Source organism: Apteryx mantelli, chromosome 2, assembly GCF_036417845.1.
Source record: "Apteryx mantelli isolate bAptMan1 chromosome 2, bAptMan1.hap1, whole genome shotgun sequence".
Taxonomy (NCBI): Eukaryota; Metazoa; Chordata; class Aves; order Apterygiformes; family Apterygidae; genus Apteryx; species Apteryx mantelli.
Genome location: NC_089979.1, coordinates 148,552,271 through 148,577,725, shown reverse-complemented (window position 1 = coordinate 148,577,725; position 25,455 = coordinate 148,552,271). Strand labels below are relative to the sequence as shown.

At 37.8% G+C, this 25,455-nt stretch overlaps 1 protein-coding gene across 1 annotated transcript in view; it reads right to left on the bottom strand.

The window, feature by feature from the left end:
• Nucleotides 1-1,508: 1,508 nt before the first annotated feature.
• The window catches only part of PLXDC2 (plexin domain containing 2), a 279,476-nt gene continuing 255,529 nt past the window's right edge, over nt 1,509-25,455 (bottom strand). Inside the window, exons 13-14 of the mRNA XM_067291774.1 lie at nt 15,862-16,022; nt 1,509-3,681 (exon numbers count right to left, since the gene is read on the bottom strand). Coding sequence (XP_067147875.1) covers nt 3,565-3,681; nt 15,862-16,022 — 278 coding nt within the window. The 3' untranslated portion in view covers nt 1,509-3,564. The remainder of the gene's footprint in view (nt 3,682-15,861; nt 16,023-25,455) is intronic.

Here is a 25,455-nt window from a genome sequence, read left to right as displayed (position 1 = left end):
CTTGTGCAATTTCAGCATTTCTTAAATTCTGAATACACAATTTTGCAACTTTAAAGGTCTATTTTAACAGTGCGTCTGTATATGATACATGTATCTAATTTACTGACTCATCTTATTGAGAGTTAAAGAGCTACTTAGTAATGTGCTTTGAATCTTTGTTCTTCAAACTTGCCTTTTTCTGTGAAACAGGATGTGCTGCAGCATAGCACTGAGAGTGTTAGGTGTTACGGAGCATTTACCACTAAAACAGAAAATAATAAGAAAGGATATTTTTGGGATATTTTGCAATCATTCCACCATGACTCATACAAAAGATACATGAATTCACAGGCAAGGTTTAAGAGTAAAAATAACAGCTAGAATGAATGCCATTTTAAGTAAACATTTAAACAAATAAAATATTCTAAAGTACTTTAAAATTAAGGACCAGTGGGGATGCTAGCGAAGCCACTGTTCCAGAGACATTGGATGGAAATTTCTTTATGAATTGTTCAATAACACTTGAATCTAGATCTCTGGGAGGGGGTTATAGGACATTTTTAATCTGGATCAAATAACTGGTACTTTATAAAATCATAAGAATAGGATTCACAGTTAATTCCAATATTTCATCACACCTTCTGGAGTAAAGATTCATATTTGTATCATTTTTTAATGTGGCAATTTTAATTATTAAAAAATTAGAAAACCAGATGGAATTACAAAACAGCAACAGTTTACTTAATTAACTTTTGCCTACTGGGATAAATAGAACATACCACAGAATATATCAAAGCAGACACCAATGAGACACTATACATTCTATTAGCACGCAGGAATTTTCCTCTTCAGATATCAGTTCTTTTCAGACATAAGCATATGTCTATCAGTCTCATTAAATAAACCCAGCAACTTGCCATGTTATAATCCATAGCATATAACACCATGGCAAAAATCAAAAGAAGTGCACTAAGATGCTCCCCATAGGTCAGTGAAATCTGCCACCAAATTGAGAGAGGTGGACACAGAGTAAAAAATAATTCCTGTTATTTTAAGGGTTATGAAATTTAAGTTAGTCTGCAAATACTAATAATCATCCTTCAGCTGTGCAAGAGGGCCTTAGAACAAAAGTAATAAAAACATGAATTTGAAAATTGTCACCTTATTTGTCAAACAATGTTACAAATATTCAGTCAGCTTCATTGCATGACATGTATTACATACTTGGGTAAAACCATGAGAAAAACATGAGTGAATCAGACAAAGTGCAGACCTGGAAACCCACAATAATATAATAGTCATATGAAATATCCCTTAAACTTATTGAAGTATTGTGTAGATTTCAGTATTTTTTTTTAGTAAAATTTGCCAAGATGTGCTCTGAAATAATAATTACTTCAAAGAGGATACCAGCATGCTTCAAATGGAAGCTCTACAGTTGCTTTATTTGGCCAATCAACCCTAGCTGATGACTTTCAATATCCCTAGAAAACTAATGATAAGTATTGGACACCAAATATGTATCTAAATGATGTGCATTGTTATCTTTTTATTTAATAAAAATGAGTGTCACCAGATATATATGTGCATACATTTGGTTATTGCTATTGGAATTAACAGCCTGCGATTTAATCCCAGCCTTCTAGAAACAGGGCTCAGCAGACCCACATCAATTGAAAAGAACACTTGCTGCAGGATTTTCACTAGGCTTCAAAACAATGTGATTGTTAGTACCTTCAAATTAATACCGGTTAGGTTTGAACAACTTAAATCTCACACTAGATGATTTAAAACAGATGAAAAAAGAGAGTGTGTTACACAAAATAAAAGAATACAGAAAATACAGTATTGTATTATTTACTGAACAAAATAACAAGTAAAAATCATGTTATTTTTTAAACAGAATTAAGAATTTAAACAGAATAAGTAACCAAATTTAGACCATACAAGCATTGACAAGAAATGTAAATAAATGTATTATTAAGGTGGTATCTACAACTTGTTTTAACTGCTTGAGACCCGAAACTGCAAATGTTGAATACTTTACTTTAAAATGATTCACGTACTTCTGTTTGTACCATATGTAAAAAATTTGATAGTCAATGACTGCAATGAAATGTACATACAATACCTGAATTTAATATTTTAATAGCTCAGGACCAGATCATCAAAGTATTTAGGTTCCCACTCCTCATGGAAGATCTGGGTCTCAGTGTTTATAACCCCTTTCACTGAAGGAGTAACTTTTTTTGATGCTGTGAATTTATAGCCTTATCTTTCCCTAGTCAGGGAGGGAAAGGGTCAATATTAAAGACAGGGTGGTTCCAATAGGCAGAAAGGTTATGGCACTGCAACTACATGAACCACTTTCCCTAAACAACATAAAAATATTCTAATATTAAGGATTATTTTACAACTCGGTGGAAATATGCAGTAATGCAAGCCATTTCCTTTGTCTGGATGACAAAAATGCAGTCTTAACAGTCACAAGAGCCTGCCTTGTGTTAGCTATAAAAAAAAATATATTTATATATATATTTATGCAAGTACTATGTGCATTAAACAAAATCACTGTATGAATCAGCAGGGTTCAATAACACTTGTATCTGGATCTTTGGGAGGGGTGCACTGAAGTCTGCGGTGCTTCTCCGGAAGGACTCATGATGAAATGGCAAGGGATAGAAACCCATTTGTTTAAAATCTTAACATTTTTCTTATAACATTGCCTGAGAATCATTCATAAGATCTCTGCCAGCTGAAAGCATCTGTTGCCTCCACTTCAGCCTGTTCTACTGCTCAGAAATGAAAGATATCCCTTAAAACAAACCTGATAATTAATTTTTAGTGACCATTGGAACTGAAAATCAGCACAATTTCATTGTGAACTCCCTTCAACAACACAATTTCACTATTGTGAAAATTCTGTTACTTTCATTTCCTACCACCTTGTGTTGACTTATCATGAGTTGTTTAGAAGGATATAATCAGCAACGTACAAGAAACATTGTACTACTCCTGGAAAGCATATACATTGTGACTCACTCACTTATGTGGGTAGGCTAATTTAGAATTGAAAAGTGAGTGTTCTTCCACATTCACTTGTAGAAGTATTAGAAAATTCCTTCTTTTTTCTTTACCAGCATTGAGATACTTTTCTTAATCACCTGCGAACACTGATCAGTGCTCTTTGCACTGAAAGGGTTACAGATTTGTCACTCAGTCTTTGAGATACCAGAGAACACTTGAACCAAAGGGTAACACCCTTGTGCACCAAAGCTTTATTATATTTTTGATTACTATGCATCCCCATATCTAAAGCCAATAACATGGCACTTGTGCCATAGTTCTGATACCATAGGTGTCCACTGACAAGTGTTCTGCATGAATCATCGTATCTCAGTCTGCTAACAAAAACTACTGTGCAGTGGTAATCTGGCATCTTAGATAGTTTTTCTTCTTGGACAAAGCTTATCCAAAATCTTCTTTCTATCAGGCTACAGCAGCTTAGGGCTCCTTTTCTTTAAAGAGAGGCAAAGTAAATGTCTTACACCTGTAGGCCAGTACTGGTGTTCTGTCCTAGAAATTTTAGCACTGCTCTGATACAATGAAGCCTTCTTTTTCTCCAACTGGTTCCACTTCAGCATATGCAGGATGTCCAGATCCTCTTCTGAATTTCATTGCTGGCCATCTGCTTGGACGCCGCTACAACAAGAGCAAGAAAACAAATTCAGAATATGAAAGGTGCAACAATAAAATAATAATAAAAATCTTTAACAATGCCCTGTAATTTCAGTTTCTCACATGCTAAAACCCACTCCATGTAGTTGTTACAGGAATGGAGAAGCACGGTTCAGCAACAAGAACTAGAGCAATGAATCCTTCTTTCTAAATTTGTAAGTGCTGGCTGTTCTCAAAGGCTTAAATAATCACTACTACTCCTCGAAATGAACAGGATGAACTAGCTCCTATCCAAAGCTGTTGACCAGTGTATCTGTGAATTTTGTTGTGTAAAGACCTGCTGACCCACCATCCTCTAAATGATCTGTCCACAGTTCTTACTAGTTCTGCACAGGAATTGCTAACATACTCTACTCCATATAACAACATGTATCAGAGTACACTGAAACTAGACTACTTTTAATTATTTAAAACTAAATTCTGGCATGCTTATTGTGGATTGCCAAAAGAAGGACTTTCTATCTCAAGTCACATCATTCTATTTGAGTAATTTATTTTGATGACTCAAATGAAAGCACCCTTTTCATTTAAATACTTGTGGTCTTTTAGTACAAAGGTCATAAGAGGTCCTAACCAATTTTCATTAGTATCCTTGGTGACTGCTTTAAAGGCAGCTAAGAAATAGAGAAAAGAAATGAATCATTTCAAGGGCAGACAAAACAATTCCTGTATGATTGTGATGTCTCTGGAAAGGAAGAGTGTTTTAGAAATCCTATCTTTTCAAACTAACTAATGTCTGGGGTGGCTCAGAATTTGGGTGACTATACTGAGATTCTGTCAAAGGGAATAGTCTGCAGGAAAGCAAGGCACTCAACTCTCTTAAAATCAGTCAGCAAAAAAGCTCTCCTAAAATGCTTATTCCCTATTTAAAAATTTGGCTGCTAAATATGTTGATATATATCATTTTCTCTACTGCCTACAGTTACAGTCTGCCTGGAATAAGAACTAGAAGATAGAGCAAGCCATGTAGAAACATTGGACCAAAATGAGAGGAGAAACAATGAAGATCATTTATAGCTTATATTTCCATTGACAGTCAAAGAAACTTCAAGGTTGTATCACAAATGACTTTTTTATGCTTTATATTTGAAAGTGAGGAAAGTTGCCCACAGACCAAACCAATTTTACTTTATCATCTTCTGAAAATAAATATTGTATTTAATTGCTGGCACCAAAATATCCCATTTTTATCAGCTTCTGACTGCTTAGGATATTTCATGCTACTGAGAAGTGGTCCTGGGGACCACAGAACACCTGCAGCTATGACATTACACCGGAACTTACTGTGCTGTTGGACAGGGGCCACTAAAGAAAACCTGAGGGTCTAAATCCTGTTACCAACAAACCACACGACCATCTCAGGGCACAACACAAAGTCTTGCAAGATGATCGCTGTTAGGAAAACACAATATAAAAGCAGCTGGTTTCTTTTTCTCCTGTTGTAGGGTCAGGTTGCTTCTGAGAGATCCAGAGCTAAATTCTGTTTGGCAGGTAATTTAAAATCCAAGGCCTTTCAGTGCAACGTCTTCTTACAAAGTAGGAAGGCAGAGCACTGTCCTCTTTAATGGATGTGCTTTTCCTAATAAGAAAATTTATTCTATTCCAACTTTGGAGACTTTTTTCTATCTAAGCTTGATTCAGAGTGGTTTCAAAATTAAGAAGGATGGTTTGGTTATTGCTAATGAAAAAGGGTCATATGCTGTTCCCTGATTTACTAAAGTAAATCAAGAATAATTCAATTAAATGCAAAGGAGTTATTCTAGATTTACACTAGTATAAATGAGAAAAGAATTTGACTTGAGAGGTCTCTGATGAAAAACCAATGGAAAACTAGTAGCTAAAAATAATTAGAAACAGTCTCAGATAGCAGCATGTAAGGATTAGCTGAGTTTCAATCTATTAAGATGCTCTCTAATTTCCTTTTAAATATACCTAAGGTTAGTTTCTACTTTCTTGCTAGACTGCTGCCCCAAAACAATTCTATCATTTTTGGCTATTCTTTTTAATTGTCTTTTCACAGTGATGAAATGTGGAATAGATATGTACCAGTTCCATTGGTACAATGGGATACAATATAAGCATCAGCTGTTGATCCAGAAATAAACCAACAGACTTGAAGGTCATCTCCAAATATTAGAATTGCAGCTTTTGTGAGGCGCCTGATGTGAGATTTTCCAGTCCTAATGACAGTCTGTTTGTTTTCAATTTTTTGTATGCAGGTATTGTAAGGAGTTGCCAGTCTTAAAAGAGAGCACAGAGAAGCTATCAATTCATTGACTTGGCTATTTACCCTAAAAGCTGTAGATACATTACAGTTTTAATAGATAAAACCAAAACTAACCTAATTGCTTTTGGAGGTTCAAAGTTCCTTGAGCTACTGAAGCGGCTCAGGGAAAGCCTAATTCAGTCTTCCCCTTTTGTCCTCTGCGAAGCAGAGGAATAAGGGGATACAAACAAACAAACAAACCAACCACCGCCCCCCCCCAACAACAATAATACCTCCCCCCCCCCCCAAAAAAAAAAAGCAAGGAGAAAGCAAGCTGGGTATTTAAACGAATCCCTTAGTTTTGCCATCTACTCTAACAGGAAAAAATATGTTTCTTTATCTGGAATTAGAAACCTTAAAGGAAATCCTCTGAGCTGTGGGTGGCGAGTTGTAACTCCTGCTTCCTTTCAGAGTATTACAAAGCAGGAAAGCAGGAGTGGGCTTCTTCTCATATTACTGAAGCTGCCATTGGTTCATTATTTTAAGCAAATGAGTTGGAGAAAAGCACCTATAACCTTACATGACCAAGACAATGTACACTTCAGGATGCAGAAGAACTACTTACAGTATACATTTAAAAAAAGTTAGTTCCTGTTGAAGATCAATAAGATAAAGTGAAAGAAATTAGTAGAGACAGATAATCCATGGAAATTGAGATTTACCTTTCAAGTTTCTTACATTGTGCTGTCTACTCCACCATTGGTGACTAGGCAAAATATTTGACTTCCTAAAAGAATACTAAGGCTGGAATAAGCATTTTATGTAAATCTTGGAGCAGGGGCAGAATGGACACTATTTGTCTTACTCTGAGAACAAAAGAGGGAGGATTTCACCTCCAAGTACTAGAGACAGGAGAGTGGAATATCACAGAATCACAGAATCGCTGAGGTTGGAAGGGACCTCTGGAGATCATCTAGTCCAACCCCCCTGCTCAAGCAGGGTCACCTAGAGCACGTTGCACAGGATTGTGTCCAGGCGGGTTTTGAATATCTCCAGAGAAGGAGACTCCACAACCTCTCTGGGCAACCTCTTCCAGTGCTCTGTCACCCTCACAGTGAAGAAGTTTTTCCTCATGTTCAGATGGAAGCGTCTGTGTTTCAGTTTGTGCCCGTTGCCTCGCGTCCTGTCGCTCAGCACCACTGAAAAGAGTCTGGCTCCATCCTCTCAACACCCTCCCTTCAGATACTTGTACACATTGATAAGACCTCCTCTCAGCCTTCTCTTCTCCAAGCTAAACAGGCCCAGCTCTCTCAGCCTTTCCTCATAAGAGAGATGCTCCAGTCCCCTAATCATCTTTGTAGCCCTTCGCTGGACTTGCTCCAGTAGTGCCACATCCCTCTTGTACTGGGGAGCCCAGAACTGGACACAGTACTCCAGATGTGGCCTCACCAGGGCTGAGCAGAGGGGGACAATCACCTCCCTCGACCTGCTGGCAACACTCTTCCTGATGCACCCCAGGATACCATTGGCCTTCTTGGCCACAAGGGCACATTGCTGCCTCATGCTTAACTTGGTGTCCACCAGCACTCCCAGGTCCTTCTCTGCAGAGCTGCTTTCCAGCAGGTCAACCCCCAACCTGTACTGGTGCATGGGGTTATTCCTCCCCAGCTGCAGGACCCTGCACTTGCCTTTGTTGAACTTCATGAGGTTCCTCTCCGCCCACCTCTCCAGCCTGTCCAGGTCTCTCTGAATGGCAGCACAGCCCTCTGGTGTATCGGCCACTCCTCCCAGTTTGGTATCGTCAGCAAACTTGCTGAGTGTGCACTCTGTCCCTTCATCCAGGTCATTGATGAAGAAGTTGAACAAGACTGGACCCACTACTGACCCCTGGGGGACACCGCTAGCTACAGGCCTCCAACTAGACTCTGCGCTGCTGATCACAACCCTCTGAGCTCTGCCATTCAGCCAGTTCTCAATCCACCTCACTGTCCACTCATCTAAACCACACTTCCTGAGCTTGTCTATGAGGATGCTATGGGAGACAGTGTCAAAAGCCTTGCTGAAGTCTAGGTAGACAACATCCACTGCTCTCCCCTCATCTACCCAGCCAGTCATTCCATCAGAGAAGGCTATCAGGTTGGTTAGGCATGATTTCCCCTTGGTGAAGCCATGCTGACTACTCCTGATCACCTTCTTTTCCTCCACATGCTTGGAGATGGCCTCCAGGATGAGCTGCTCCATCACCTTTCCAGGGATGGAGGTGAGGCTGACTGGCCTGTAGTTCCCTGGGTCCTCCTTCTTGCCCTTTTTGAAGACTCGGGTGACATTGGCTTTCTTCCAGTCCTCAGGCACCTCTCCTGTCCTCCATGACCTTTCAAAGATGATGGAGAGTGGCTTAGCAATAATGTCCGCCAGCTCCCTCAGCACTCTTCTGGTTGTTGTTGCACTGAACTGTCTCCAGCTTTCCTTGCAGTTGACTGAACTCTTCTTTTGTCATCTTTTAATATAAAGGACTCTTGAGTAGTATAGGACCTCTTTTATCCATCAAAATGGTATGTTTTCATCAAGAGATGACCAAACAAAAAGCCCAATAGATATCTGACTGCACTTAACTGAATGCTGTCTAAGCAAAGCTAAATTGTGTTGATCTGAAGATGGTTTCCAGTGCTGCAGTCTATGAATTTTTTTAAACTCATTTTTCAATTAGCTTTAAATTGTCAGATTTCTTGCCGAACAGTAGCTTTATTAAGCAAAAGAACAAACATGGCTCAAGTCCTGAAGAATACAGGAGATTCTCAGAGAGGTTAATGCCTTCTGTATGCATGTAACTGTATTTGTGGAACTTTAGAAAGAAATTTCTAGTAAACTTGATTATGTTTCAGGGGAAGGAAAGGGAGTCAATAGTTTTGATGTTAAGAGTCTCTATTCACTGTCCAGGGACCTTTCAAAATGAAGTGATGCATCCCTTCTTCTTTTATTTTCTATTGTCAGCAAGAGTCCCATCTACTATCAGCCACAAGATTACCAATGACATAACTCTAAAACAACATGGTACACAGTTTTGAACCAAACAGTAAGCTACAATTCAATAAAGAGGAAAAATTCAGTAAAATGTATATATTTCTACACTGACTTACAGACTGGAAAGCAATCAGTGTCTCTAATCAATATCATCTTGAAAACAAAGAAAACAATCAGTTTAGACTTCCAGCGAAGAAAATGGCACAAAATTAATCCAAGATTTTTTAGATGGGTTTTTAAAATACATGAAAAGAATGAAATGAACTGAGTACACCTAAACAAGAAAGGAAGTCTAGGTTGTGTATGTCACAGAAAAATATAAAGTATGGGATAAGCACCACAGAAATCAATTATGGGAGGACTGACAAACAACACATATATAAAGTAGTATTGAAATGTTGGAATTTGAAGATTGATATCCTGCTTCTTTCTGAGGAACTGAGAGACATTCTGATGCAATACATTATAAGGATATACTCTATCTCTTCAAAATCTCTGTCTGTTGAATAATATTTTTCACCTGAGGTGATAATTCATTAAAGGCAATGGCAATAATTCTGTTAGCTGCAGTAATTCTATTTTTTTTTCATTTCCTTTCATGCATCTGCGTGAAAACAAGTTTAGATCAGTGATGGATAGGAGGAACTTGGTAACATATATTAAATGTTCTGATTTTCTTGCATCCTATTCTCTACAAATCATTCAGTAAAGAAAAATTGGATGAGCACAATTCTTTACAGATCTGCAACATCAGAAGAGCAGTGAAGGAAAACCACCATTAAAATTCTGCTCTTCTCTCATCTTCCTCCTCTCCTTATACTGAAGATTTAACCAATTATCAAAACCTTCTTTTCTATGTATTTCAACCACTGTCAAATCAAGTGTTTGTGTATGGCTCAACACTTCATTCCCATTTAGTTGTAAATTTGAACAGCGGATTTCAGCAAGACACACACAGGCGGACTCTCCTTTCACACTTAGTTTACATAAATTGTTACTTGATTTAAATGAGAACTCCAATCTTTTGAAATCCTGAAAGACTCTCCAGAGCTCCCTAGCAAACTTGATTTCTCACTAAACTGCAAAAAAGCTGAAGATATTCAGTATCTTTTAGGCTGAATGTTCTAATTTGATTTTGTCTTCTCTATTTAGTATTTTCCTGTATTTGAATTCTTTTAATTTTTCAGAGGAGTATTTCACTGTTTCTACTGCAGGTTATATCTTACACACTCACATGTTCACTGGACATATTTATACGTCCAGTTCTTTATTTAATTTAAGAATATAAAGATATTTAAATCTATTTAAATTTGCATTCTTTAACCACACTTTGTCAACAACTCATATTTAACTCTCATAACGAGAAATATGTAAATATAGAGCCCCCCCAAACTCAAAGTGTCAGAGCCCCAGACAAATTGCACAGACTTACACAAATGAATTAAGAAAAGGGGGGAAAACTGTCATAAGGCCTATTGCTAAATGAGCATATGTTAACGTGATACCAGCAAGATCCATTACTCTGATTACACTAGGCCACTATTAATCTGTCTGGGTAGCCAGGCCGTCTACTGTCTCACGATGAAGAAAGCTTTCCCTATTACTACCTACCTTGCCCATAACACATGCGTATGTGCTAAGAGTTACCTGAAATATTGTTTAGGCACTTATAATTTGTGCGTGTCCTTAATCTCTTCTACAGACACCCAATTTATTTGGCAAATTCCAATCAGAAATGGACAGGGCTTCAAATATCTGAGACTGTATCTCTGATATATATTTCTAGCAAAAAGAAAATATCATTTGCCCGACACCGCGTGAATTGGATATTTAGCAGAAACTCTTCAGAAATACAGATTGCCTCAGACTGTAAAATTCAATAGGATCATTTACCAGCTTCATTTATTTTTCTCTTTAATTTGATGGAGGTGCGTGTTCAAAGCATCTCTTTGCGATTTAAAACACTTCTTATTACAACAATGTTTCTGTAGTCTAAGGATCATATAAGTAGCTGGCTGCTGACAGATGAGAAACAGAACACCTCCTTCCTCCCCCACCTTTGACTTTTATTGTCAGTGTTAATTATTTATTTTAAGGCTTTTCCTCTGTGGATGATTCCCCTTGCAAAATAGGTTTCCCTTGCTGAGCTGCTGGTTCCTGCCGAGCTGGATAAGCTTTAGAAAAAATAACTTTACTATCAGTGCAAGGCAATGACAGTGAGATCAATGACAATATCCAAAATGCCAGGACACTGCAGAACTTTGAAAGAAGAAAAAAATGTACTTGTTCTCTTCTTTTTACTCATCATCTTCACAGAACACAATTCATCCCTAACTCCTGGACAAAATTAAACTGGTGACTGTGTCAAACCATTTTCAAACTAAAAGCAAACTCCCCTTTAAAATGTATCTGTATAATAAAAAATTGTACCATACCCCAAAAGAAATCAGCACAGCTCTGTGGGCTTCATCACCTGTCTAAGCCAGCTGAGGATCTGACTTTTTTTTAATTCCTTCTTTCTTTTTCACTCTCTCTCCTATGTACCTTGCATTTGTTTGAAGAAATACACTGTATCTATGATATTAATGCAGAAATCTGGAAATGCTGTATGAAATGCAGGGATGGCTGTTAAATGATGGCTCTTATTTGTGAAGTGCTGCTATGAGCACAGATACACAATGGTGAGCCAGAAATGCCTGTTACCTGCCTGAGCTCTGAAACACAAGAACTATCTCCAACTTTTTTGACTATTTTTTCCTTCTATTTCCTTCCTCCAAGCAGACAAAGGAGGAGCAGAAGGTCAAACCTGAGGAACATCTAATGCTAGATCTGAGCAAAATTAAACAGTGCCAGTGAATGTTTCCAGACAATGCAGCACAATCATCTGTGTAACTCAATTGTTAGAAAAATACTTAACGACTAGTGCTTTCTCAGACAATCCCAGGTATGGCTCAGGACTTGGGAACCATCCTAAGTCCATACTAATAGTTAGTCTGGGGCAGTCACCTTTCTTTGAGACTGACAGAGTTAAATGATGTGTAAACCCTTCCATGCTGGTTGCTTTCTATGCTAAAGAACAGTCCTGGGGATATTTAATTTACTAATAGAGACATAGTTCAAGCTATTTCAGGAAGAGTCAAGGTGCATCCCCCAGCCTCTGATTATGCACTATTATTTTATTTGCTGAAGATCTACAGCTGCTCCTTCCTCCCCCCCCTCTTCTCTCCCTGAGGTCACCCCATGCTCCATAGCACCAGTTGAACTCTCTGTGTGGCCATTCACAGAACCAGATCCGTGAAGTTATCCAACCTAAACACCCAAAATGAAGTAAAACAAACAACTAAAAAAGACATAAATATGTGCATGTGTGTGTGTGTCTGAGTGTACATCCATGTTTCTAGGCAGCTGAATCAGAACAAATAAAGATCTGGGGAACTTCCAGGGAGGGTGGGAAATGAAGGTAAGGGCAGCAATCTTTAAAATGGGATCTTCAGTCAAAAGAATGATTACTGGTGAGCAGAAACACCCATACTTCTCTGTCAGTGTATGATCCTCACTCTTAAGACATACACAGCCTCCGAAATTGCTCATATCCCTGCAGCTTCAGAGGCTATATGTGTTTACAACATGGAAAGATTTTTTTTTTGGTACCTATAAACTGAACACAAGAGAAAGGATACCAGTTTCTCTACTTGTCAAGCTGGTTTGGCTCTTTGCCTGAGGTTAAGACAGTCTTAACTTGCAATGTTTGGTTAGGCTCCCTAAAATACTCTACCCATGGGAGAACTGTCACAGAAGGATTTTATTCTGCTGCTGGTGGGCCTTATATAAGCATGTTTGGCAACTGTATCTCTTTCTTCAGCTAGGGAGTTGCAACTGCTCACTCCCTGCCTTCACACTGGCCAAGACTTCCTCCTCAGACTTCTCAGATGTGGCCAGATCATGTTGCTTTGGTTTTCCAAAGGCAGAGCAATGGGATGACAGCAGGTGTAAGCAGCTAATTCAAACATTAAAAGGATCTTGGACCAAAATATAAGTAAAAAAGGTAAGACAAAGGCACACAGAAGATGATTTAAGAACATGCATGTGAAAACTTCTAATGTCACATGAAACCCTTTTGTCCACAGATAACTGGGTGTAAACATGCAAAAGAGAGTCTGCCTTACGCCTTGCACTTTAATTTGCCAAATATTTCTTGTACATTAATTGCTGTCACTGCTAAAGTTCACACACAAATGTATGCCAGTAAAGGTTAAAAAATAAAAGAAAAAAAAGATGATGAAGAAAAAGAAGGGAATAAGTATAAGCTAAAATACTACTAAGGTTGCTATTTGACCTGCAACTCAGACTAACTTTGAACAAGTCCATCTGACTCAGCTGGGAATGAATTTATCCCAGTCCACATTCAGCTCCAGACATATATATCACTTTTGCTCATATTTAACCATTAAAGAGCAAACTATTCTATTTAATCTAATTTTTATGTGCTCTTGCATTCACAGGCATGCAGTCCCCTACAGTTGGGGCATCAGGCTTGGCTTCTTGCCCAACCTCAAAGCCTGAATGCAAATATATTTAGCACTACATAGCTTAGTGAATAAATTAATTATTTTCTAATTGTGTTAGAGCTAGCTATTACCATAGTTCATTAATTTTGCTGCATTTAAGATTTTCAGTATAAGCTTCAGCTTTGTTGAAAAAGACATGAAGGGTACTACTCTTTAACATGTATGCTACTTTTCAAAAATCAGTGCAACGAAGTACAAACTGTACTTTGATGCTCTGTTTCTCATTCTCAAGAGAGAGAATTCCTCAAGAGCAGGTGTGTAACTTGATTCAAGAGAGAAGATTATTGGAAAAAAAAAAAACTATCTGAAGTATAGAAAATGCCACAGGAATAACTGAAAAAAAAAAAAAAGACCAAGGCATGCAACATCTCTTCTATCATGCTGCAAGTTAATCTTTACCCAACATTACCCAACATATACAATTAGTTTTTAGAATGGGTCTGCACTGATTGGAATTTTGATTGGAACTCCCTTGCTTAAAACTTCATAATTAGTTCTGTCTTTAGGTCACGAAAGAACAGTCCAACTTAAACAATGAAACACATGTTCAATAGTTTGGGGAGTGAAAGAAACAGGAAAACCTAACATTTCAATTTGAATCTTCTACACAATAATAAAAAGGAGAACTGTTTTTGAAAAAGTGTTGAAATATTTGGATGGCATTCTTTTCAAATGATACACTGTCACAGGCTAATTAAATAGCATTGGCACACAAGACTCTTCAAGCTCTTAGGTCAAAATAGCTATTTTTGTTTCAGGTGGGGCTGCACATACGCATTGTGCTCAACAGCTATGAACAAAAGTGCTACAAGAAACAATTTCTTCAGATTTGAGGGCAAAAAATATCACAGAATTATGTTCCTCTTTCCTAAGACAATGGTTACTTTCTGAATAAATGTCATTTTTCCTGGCTTTTCCATGTTGCTTATTTAGATGAAGTAGTGCACTCAGGAAATTAGAGGTGTCACTATGGGTTGCACTGGTCAGTGCAAAACTAAACAGTGCAGTCAAAGGTTGTGTGTATTTATCTTTATCTCACAAGCTCACTGAGAAAAGGGACTAGATAGCAAACATGAAGGGCATCATGACTGGGACTGGGGATGAGTATGCGAGAAAATCTGAGTGAGGTGGGTGTGCATAGTGGGTGGTATATACAGAGATCACAAGCAAGAGGGAGACTTAAAGCCTTGGATCTGTGATCAGATTATTATGCATATAAGCAGTATATTTGTTATAATATGATTTTAAAGATGAATCATTCTGTTCATGTTCATACCTCACTTCAATTCACACTGCTGTCACTAAGAATGAATGTCTTTTCAGTGATTTATCTTCCTGTTCCAGACTTTTACCTAAGCAATCACTAGGTACGGCCCTAGTGACTCTTCCAGTGGTTCTATATCTTTAGTACAACCCATTAGAAAGTGTCCACATTCTTAAAAGGGAGTACTGCATACGGGGGTTAGGAGCAATCAGAGTGTTTAGCTAGTCTATATGGAGGAGCTAGTCTAGATGGAGGAGCTCCTGAGCTGAAAAAACACAGATGAGTGTAGATACATGCAATTTTTTGTAGCACCAAACACCTATAGAAAATCTGCCTTTCTCATACAGTGGTGTTGAACTGAATAAATGTCAGCATTTACAATATAGATGTCTGCACCTAAGGTAGTTATCTGCAGTTGAGGGAGAAAAATAGCAAAAGACATGTTTCAAATAGGTCAGATGAATCATGGTCTAAAAGTGTCTGTTTCTATCACTAATAAAAAGAGCACAGTGAGATCATATTACATGGGGATGTTAAAATTAGGTGAGAAGAATCCTTCCTACACTCTGAGGCCATGTGTTAAAAGATTTCAACAAATGAATGTATGGAACAGCTAACAGAAGCTTCCAGCTTCAAACTTACTTTAAGTCAGCTCTTCTTGAGAATTAATGAATGCAAACATTATTTTATTTTTACACAGGAAAATAAGAGAAGAATATATAGCCCCCAAAATAAAATGCTAATGCACATGAAAGCTAATGGAAAAATGTTATGATAAGCAAGAAAAATGAAGGATAGGAAAGAAAGGCGGAGTGGTACCTGTGATATATCTTTTGTGTATTTCCTGTGTAAAAACAAGAAAAATAAATTGTTGAATTCATAGCTGCTAAAGAAGAAGCAGAGTGACAAACACGCTCATATAAAATGGTAGCACCTGCTAGGTTAGGCAACCACATTTCTTCAAACCTTACATTATAATTCCAAGAATACTTTCTAGATTTAGTTAAGAAAGTCCTCATCTGGAGACCTCAATGATACTAGCTGAGTGACAGGACTAGTGACACAACACGTTACTTTTGTCTTACCTCTATAAAGAAGAGGCTAGCTGCTGATGTTGGATGATGGTACATGTAGACAGTCAAAAGGATTGCTGCAGCCACAATGAGGACCAGTATTAGGATTCCAACAATCAAGCCGGCGTGAAGCGTTCCACCTTTCTTCTCGGCAGCACTGTCATCTGTGGAAGCTACAAGAATAACATACTTATTAGTATAGTAACTTTTGTCTTATTCATTCCATTTCTCAGCTGGTGAATGACTGTTTGCTTTTCCTGTACTGTAGTTTCCTCATTTTCCAGAGCCCAAGGTGGAAAAAGATATTAGACGTCTCTTTCCCATACAGCTGAATGCTTATATAATCTCAATGAATAGACATTTCTAAATGTTTAACTATTTCTAGCTCAATAAACAAAACTAATATCCTTCCTTTCGAAACTAATCTGGACATTTGAAAGTTCCTAATTATCTTCATAATGAATTTGGCTTTGATTTTCTCATAAAACTATTTGTAGCTGCCCTACAGAAAACAGGTATTAATTGAATATATTTTGGATATGGTGTCTTGGGGTTTTTTTGCAAGCTTCAAGTTGAGAGACATCAGAAACCCTTCTGAGGTCTAGCTAATAAACACATTCTGATTCGTTAGCTTGGAGAGGGGTTCTGAACCACTCTGTGCAACCAAATCAGATCACCAAAAGTGTAACAGATGGATGTTAAATGACCCTGCAATGTTTTAATCTTGGTCCAAATGGAACACATATCATACCCAAGTATGACAGAAGACCATCCTTTTACTAAACTTGAAACTGAGAGGTTGCTTAAGTTATGCTCCTGTCAGGAGAAAACAAGTCTGTCTCCGCCACACAGCAGCTTGTCAGCAGTGCTTCCAAATAAGTGAGCGGAAGTCTGTTAACAACCTTTGTCAAAAAGTCTCTCAATAAATCAGTCAACATCTGTAGAACTGCTCATGCATGGATGTGATTTCTATTTTGGACATCCTGGAGTATCACAGCAAGCGCAAACATGGTAATAAACAATGATTGTTCAGCATCCCCTATTGCATTAAAGGAGAAGTGTTGTTCTGCCCATCACTACCTGCAAACAAGGAAGGCAGGCAGCAGAGTGATTCAGAAGCCCTGGATTTAATAAGCACTAGCAGAGCAGCAGTGATTTTAATATTCCCACTGCTGTCTGTGTCTCTGGCAAGCCTTCAGTTTTCCTCCATGTCCTACTCCATACAACACCTGTCTGTGGTCTCATTTGCAGGAGCTTTTCTTTTAATTCCACTTCTAAATTTCCTCACAAAATGCTTGTCTGCCAAGCTGCCTATAGTGAAAATTGTTGATTTCTACAGTCATCTGTTTTGTTGCGCCATTTCCTTGAATGATTTGTTTGGTTCTCTTCAAGTGTCATGGTCTGTGAGGTCAGGGACTGCCCCTTTTATTTGTTCTTAGAAAACAGCTATTAAGTTATGGGTACCGCTTTAAACAAATCATAAATAATAATAGTAACAACAACTGTACGTGGTCTTTTACTATTCACCAGATGGTGAGCAAAGCATTCCTCACTAATATTAAAAAGGAAAATTGGAAAATAATAGAATAGGTCCTTACATAGTGCTAAAAGCCTTGTATGAAGGGCAATAAAAGGAAACAGGAATGGTTAACCTCAGTGTAACAGCTCAGGCATCCATTCATGTGTGGCAGCACTTTTTATCAACGGACCAAGGAAAGCCTGCATGGCTTGTCCCCACAAAGAGATTGCATGGGACCATTCAACAATAGGGAGAAAAGGAAAATGAAATTTATCATTTTAGTCAAGTGCTATTTTAACTTATAATGAGGAAAGTAAATCTATGGGGGAAATGAAGGGGTTCATGTAAATTTCCGCCGCTTTTGTCCATACTTGCTAAAATCTTGAGGCAGGACAGCTAATATACTGTGCTGCTCTGCTCCTTCTCATGAAGTCAATGGACAACTTGTGGGAAAAAGAGCTAAGATGACAGAAAGAGAGTACAAAGGCAGCAACAACAACAATTTGGGAGATTAAAATAGGACTTGGGAGGCATCAATGAATCTAATACAAAATTGCAGGTGTGAACTCCCACCAGTACTGCCTAATCCTGATGATACCTCTCATGAGTACATGTTCCACAGGAACTTCAATTTCAACAGTGCTGACTGCAGATAACTAGCTTGAGCTTAGGCATGAACAGGATCAAAGAATCAGACCTCTCCCTGCCTAACTCCTATGAAGGGATTTAGTTAACTTTCTCAGAGCTCAGTTCACTCACACAGATAGCAGCAGCCTTTTTTTTTTTACAAAAAGCAGTGTCAGTCCTGCTTGATTTTTTTTAACACAGCACAGACGGGGAAAATTTCCAACCCATCTTTCATATTGCAGTGAAAGAAAAAAATTATTGCCTAGGACATGGAAGACCCATTTTCAAATGTATTCTCAGCCAAAGGGTAATTAAAACACTTCCTGGTATTTGTGGCTCCATGTAGCACAGGATGCAAGATTCATGGAAGAGGAGAGAGGAAAGAAAGGTGACCCTAGAAAAGTGCCTGTAACTTTCAGGCAGCAGAGTCCTTTACTTGACACAACCATTAATGGTTTATTAAAAAGCTATTGACTTTCAACTGAAAACAGATGAATGTACACAAGCTCCAAATTTAATTTCTGTTCATGCACTGTAACGTATTTAGTACTAGCACATATATTTTAAAGCACCAAGCAAATGTAAATTAAGCAATTGAAAGACCATCAGGAAAGACCTGCTTTATTGTAAATGCTCTGGATTGGGCTATTAATTCCCACTGATGAGCAGTTATTTATGTGAGTCATCCTGCTGAGAAGTAGCAGCTCCCCAGAAGGAGTAGAGGATTCCTAGTCTGTCTCATAATTGTTTTTTCCGACAACTTCATATTCTTCGACTCTTCCCATCAATGACACATGGGTGCATCATAAACTACTTTATCACTTGTATATATTTTCAGGCCAATTTACACTAAATGAGTAATTCATATTGTTACTATGTTATTGTTGAAGGCAGAACAACATATTCTGCATATTAAAAAATGCTGGATTTCAGCAAAGGTCTTAACTGCTCTGTAAAGGCCATCAAATTAATCCCTTTTGATTTGATATTTTCTCAGTGTTCAGCATTCAGCTTTGCAAATGAGAATACTGTCACTTCCAAACAACACAGGTGACAACAGCCTGCCTAGATTGCTACCAGTCTAGGGTAGACTGGCATGGACATCAGTGTAGTGATCAGAATGCCAAATGCAAAAACTAATGAAATACAAGAAATGCTTTTTTTACATGACAGCAAGTGTAAGTAACTTGTAATTTCCATAATCGAAATTCAGTTCATTGACCCCAGGGTTCAAATACTCATGAGAAATTGATTTCACTCTCTTTGCACAGAGACAATAAACAGTGTTGTCAACTTTGAAAATATTCTCTGCTGCAAATCAGCTGACAGGTCTTTTAAAAAGCCACTAAATGAAATAGGTGAAAAAAAAGAACTCAAAAACTTTTTCAGGTGCAGGATCTTGTTAAGCTTATCAGAGCACATCTGTTGTTCGAGGCAAGGCTAAGCCCAAAGGGAGAAGGATATTTGTCTTATGACCAATCCTTTCCCGATTGTTCCTCAGTAGAGCTTTCCCCAAGCTTTCCTTTTCTTGTGCTCAGAAAAGCAGTATTATATACAATATGCTCTAACTATCTACTCTATAACTATATATACACTATATCTATAGATATACTCTGTAACTAGATTTATGTGTAAAACTATCTAACTATAACTCTATCTAACTCCTCCTCAAATTCTTTCATGTATAAACTTTTTAAGCAAAAGAAGTCTATTAACATATTCAGGATTAATCTGCTTCTCATTAGGTGCTGGATGACAGTACAGAAACAGCAGGTAACTGTTTGTTTTTTTTCCCCAAATATAAAGGGACACAATACAAACGTGAAATAACAGTTCTCCTGCTGGAATGTTGTCTAAAAAAAGTGAAAACATCATAAATATATTCTCATTGTCTGTATGGCAAACACACTGAGACTATCTTCTTTGATTTTGTATTACTATGTTACGTCTCTAATTACAGTTGGGTTAGCTTCTCTGGGCACAAGAAAAACATTAAAAAAACTCAAGGAATTATCATGAATAAAGAGTCTTGTCCTGGCCCATGGGAACTGTGATACTGACTTTAGCAGGAGCAAAGGTTTGTAAAAATATTTTAAAATAGTTCAGAATAGGACAGTTATGTTGAGCCTTGTAAACACATTGTGGATACTTTCTCAATATTGTTTATCTCACTACAGCATATTAACCATTGAGGTTCACAAAATAATGAGATACAATGTTATCTACTATCTAAACTTAAGGTTTATGCAAGGTTTCCATTGTGATAGTTTTATATCTACTGAAGAAAAATTTTGATACATACATATACACCTTTCATGATGTAAAATGGAAAAGTGTTTGTTATCCAGAAATTAAAATCTCTACCCTTGAGAGCAGAAGTATGAAGAAGTTCTACTGGAAAATGAAGGGAAAATATTTGAAATTCTGTTATTTCTTCTCAGTTAGAAGCTTTCCGTTATTGAAAGGGACATGGAACCAAGGGCAAATGACACAAAAAATGAAGAATCACATTGTGCAACATGGACTTGGTACATAAAACTTTGCTTTTTTTTTTTCAAGAGCCATGTCATCCCTTTTTACTCTCACCTTTTAGTCAGATGAGAAAAAGCCTCAATTTAAATTCATTATGTAGCTAGACATGCATCTTAGAGGGATGAGATGCAGATGTTATTAACACAGATGCAGATGTTATTAACACTCCTGACTGACACAGCTATACTAGCAAAAGCCAGGATACAGATGACCTGAATAGTAGCAGTCAGCCTAAAGATGATAATACTGTTTCTACATGTAAAAAACTCAGCTTTGTGCTTTTCTCCCTTTCTGAAGCAGATGAATGATTTTTTTTTATGTTAAACCACTGAATTTGTCACAAAAAGACAGAAAATTAAACTAGAAGTTGCTTCTCATATAGGAATGATTTATTATAAAATGAGTATTTGCTGTTAGGTCATGTGGTAGCAATTAGACACATTATGAATGAGCATTCAAAAATCATGATTTTTTAGCTGTCTGGTCAGATGAATATGAGACTATCACATGAGGGTGACAGCATCTGTGCAGCTCTATGAATACGGAAATTCTGATATATTAAGTTGGCAGTGTTCCTGGCATAGACTTAGCTTTGTGGCAAAACTGCTCAGGGTACAAGTTCATGAAAATCACTCTTACAGATGAAACAGTGCCAGACGGGAAAAATGTATATGTTCGGGTATAACCACATCTACGATAGAGACTAATGTACTCTTAGTACTTATGAATATGTATTACATAGATTTAAACATTAGAGAAACAGAAATTATGACAACATTTTCAGAGTCTCTGTGCAAACATGCCCTTCCTTAATAGTTCATTTGTTAACTTCACCATTTCCCTTGTATTCTCCAATGCACATATTTAGATAATGACTATTTCGGTACTGGCTATGATTTTGAAACTGTAGCATGTCCAGCTGCTTTATAAAAATGCATTTACTGACAAATCACAGAGTAGAGTTATGCTGTACTATTAATACTAATCATGAGTAGTATCTTATTGTTCTTACACAAACCCACTATCCCTCAAATACTATCCTAGCAATATCAGACATTCTTAATAATAAGAAGAATAATATGTATTTTATAATGTCACGTGTGAGAGGGGCCTTACAGACATGCAGCATGACAGAGCACATTTTCAAAAAGCTTACAAACAAATTGCCAGTATCTGACCATGTGCTCTAAAATTAGGTGGAATTCAGTACAGCTAAAGAACAGACTAGTCTAATAGAAAAGTGACATTTTATTTATAATCACTTGGACTGGAACCATGTGCAAACTGTTATGATACTGAAATGTCAAAGGAGAGCTTCTTTGCATCATTATTTAAGGAGGTCTTAACTGCAAAATTATTATAGAATCACAGAAACTTGACGATTCTTAAAAAATGCAGTATTTAGGTTACTTAAAACTTGCCATGACAACACATTACCACATTTTTATGTTGTTCACAGGGATGACATTCTCCAAGAGAGAATCTAACTTTTGTAATTCACTCTATAAAATATCTCAATCTGCAAGTCCTGGGCTGTGGGGAAAAGCAAGATATACTGAAAGCTGAATATTTAGCTGCCCATTTTCTATTTTCTCAGTTGGGCGCTACTTTTGCTAGTTATATAAATTTGTTACTAATATAAACAAAGGCATGTAAAACTTGGCTTAGATGCTATTCAGACTATCAGAAGTCTATGTTACTATATACCCAGCCTGTTTTAAATGATTCAAGCAAGGAACCAAACAATTTTCACCTGTCTCCAGGATCTATTTCAGGGTAATAAGACTGTCCTGCCAGTGACAGTGCTGGAACACCCTGACTTTGCGAAAAACAGTACCAAAGCTGAGTGTGGCAGGTCAAACTCATCTCTCCTCCTAGGTATTTGTCCAATACACTACTGCACCTAGGTTAATCTCATTCTGCTGTCCTTACACCCACAACTGCTCTTTTTCCATGGCCATCCATGGACTGTTACTGGTCTGGTTCCTCTCGTCCAGGAGTTTCAGGATGTCTGATAGCTGTCTCCACATGAGAGACCCTACAGCCATCTCGCAACCTCTCTTCTCCCCGTGTTTGCTCTCCTCTCGGGCAGCCAAAGAGCAGAAACCCTCTCTTGTTGCACAGCCCGGAGCTAACATGCACATACAGATCCCAGTGCACTCCACCAGCCCTCCACGCTACTATGTATGCCACCTCTAGCCTGGAAACTGTACAGCTCTATTGGCATGACTCTGGCCTTGAGTTAATGTGCTCCTAATAAGAGGGAGGGCATGATGTTCAGGAGAGCCTGAGCACACAGTTACAGTTGACAGCGAGCTCAGCAGAGCCACTGGATTTTTTTGGGGGGCCCCCATTTACATGTGGAATATGAGTCTTCCAGAAGACTGCTTGTTTTATGAGACAGGTGTACCACTCTCTAAACCTAAGCTTTTTTCCTGTACATAATGCAGATGCCTGAACAGATGATTAATGATATACATTGGGAGGGGAGAAGGGATTTTACATTTTGAAGGATCCTCCAGAGAATCAGAGGAATCTCCATAGAAATGCACTCTCTACCTCTTTTAGGAACTGAATGCTCTGGACGTCTCAGCTTCTTCATGGTAATGGAGTGTGATTTTCTTGCTTTTGTGGGTTCATTTCCTCAACATTTGTTAACATTTTGAGGTTAAGCCACTGGTACACTTGGTTTCATGATGAATTATAAAGTTATGGCTCAGAAAATGCTTTAAAAATAGGTTTCCCATTGCATGTAAGCAATGAAAGTTGGTCTTTGAGTGAGAATATTATGAACTGTAACCCACAAATTCTGAATTCAGTTTCTGGCTTTGCCATCAATTTTCTGTAGGGCCCTGGGCAACACAGTAAGTCTCTCCAGGACTATCAAGTGCTTAGCGAAGTAAATAGATGCAAGTGTAACAAAACCAAATCCCTCTGTATACAGGATGCCAGCATTCTTAACGTGTTAGCTAAGGACTTGCATTCTTCTGCCCTAAAATATCACCTAATAATACAAAAGTTGTCATCAGCATTAATTTTATTTTGAGTGACTGGAGGCCACTTAAACCGTTAAACCATTACAATATGGAGTAGCATCAAGCACTGGCCATTGCAAAGCTCAATATCACAGTGTGCCATTTGGCCTGGCAATGCAGCTGATGCTGCTGCTAGCTCCAAGAGGGGAAAAGGTCACCAGATTGCAAGCATTTAAGTTCAGTCAACCCACTGACTCCTCTTAACCCTACTGAAAGCAAACACACAACTGTCAGACCAAGCAGGCTGTTCCTTTCTAAAGTTCTATCTAGTGCTTCCAGAGTTACGTACTGGGGTTTCATTTTCCCTGTGGAGACAGAACAACTCCAGGTACTTCAGCTTTGATGCAGAAGGTACAACTATATTAGCCTTCTTAACCTCAGTTTTTCCCATCCTTCACAGCCACCCATGCACAGTGACAGCAAAGATGAGTAGAGGAGATTGCAGGAGGCTGTGGTTGCAACCACCAGGTTGACTCACGCAGAGCAGGTGGTTAAAAAGACAGGAGATCACAGGAGCTTTGTGTGCCCTAGCTGTCGCATTGCCACAGCACTGTGAAAGCAAGGGTAACACACAGTAAGATAAAACATTAAGTAATGCAGCCTTGTCTTAAAACTTTATCAAGTATATCACATTTTGATTTCCATCAGATCTGCATTTAGATTTTATCTCCAGGATAACTCTTTGAGCTGGTACAAAGTCCACAGATTGTACTAGTTTACTTAATTGTATGCCTTCATAATCAAATCATGACAACTCAAAGAGTGGATACTTTTGCATCATTTTATACCCAGCTTAGAGAAGCAAAGACAAACTAAAGCACTATGAGTCATACTCAAATATAAATCAAATTGTTTACACACAATTGTTCTGGTTTAGCTAAACCATTTTAACATCATGTTTCTTTAACCTAATGTAGTGCATAAGGTCTAATATGGTGTAAAAATGCCCTTTGGTGTTACAGGCAGAAACTGACATTTGCTCTCTTGGAGGTAAATTCCAGTGGTACTGCTTAGGGAAATCTCAGTCACTATTTGATTGACTTTCTGCAGATTGTATTGCTTATTTTTAGACATTCTGTGATGATAACTGTAATAAGATGATGACAGCAAAACTGGGGTGCAATGGACATACAAGAAGTTCTGGAAAAGTCAGAAGTATCTGGGTCTAAGGAAAACTTGAGTACAATCCAAAGCACGATAAAACAGACTGAAACGAACACAATCTATCTATGCTACTAGATTAAATTTCCTGAAAATAAATATTATTAATCTGTGCTGTTATTTTTTTTCTGGACTGGATGAGTTCATCACTTTTCCCCTGGCTAAGAATTTAAACTAGAACTTCCTGACCGAAGTAAGATTTTAAAATGTGCAGCTCACACTTTCTGAAACACACAGCACTGCATGTCAAAGAGTTGTATACTTAAGAAAGATTGAGCTATATAAATCTCCCCTCCACTAAATAACATCTGAAAATACACAGACAATTTTTCCCCCAAAAAATGTTACAGTAGCAGTGCAAGTTAATTACCACTCTATTAAAAAATCTTGAGCTGGATCATAGTTCAAAAAGTAATTATTTTCAGTAAGAATAATAATCCATGGCCTTGGTAGATCATTGTACTGTGCAAAATTACTTATGCATTATCTGTCGATAGGAATGTAATTAACTCCTGTCTCCACTGCACTGGGTATTTAGAATTTGTAAGTTCTGGAACCACGACATAATGGCAGGAATGTGCTGTAGACACCTGCCATATCTCAGAAAAAAAGCACTATCATAAAAAGTTGGACTGATTTAACAGAAAAGCTTCCAGCTAATAGGATGAAGTTATCTCTGCCCTAAATATTCAAACCATGAGTCCTACATGGATTGTATAAGTTAGATATCTT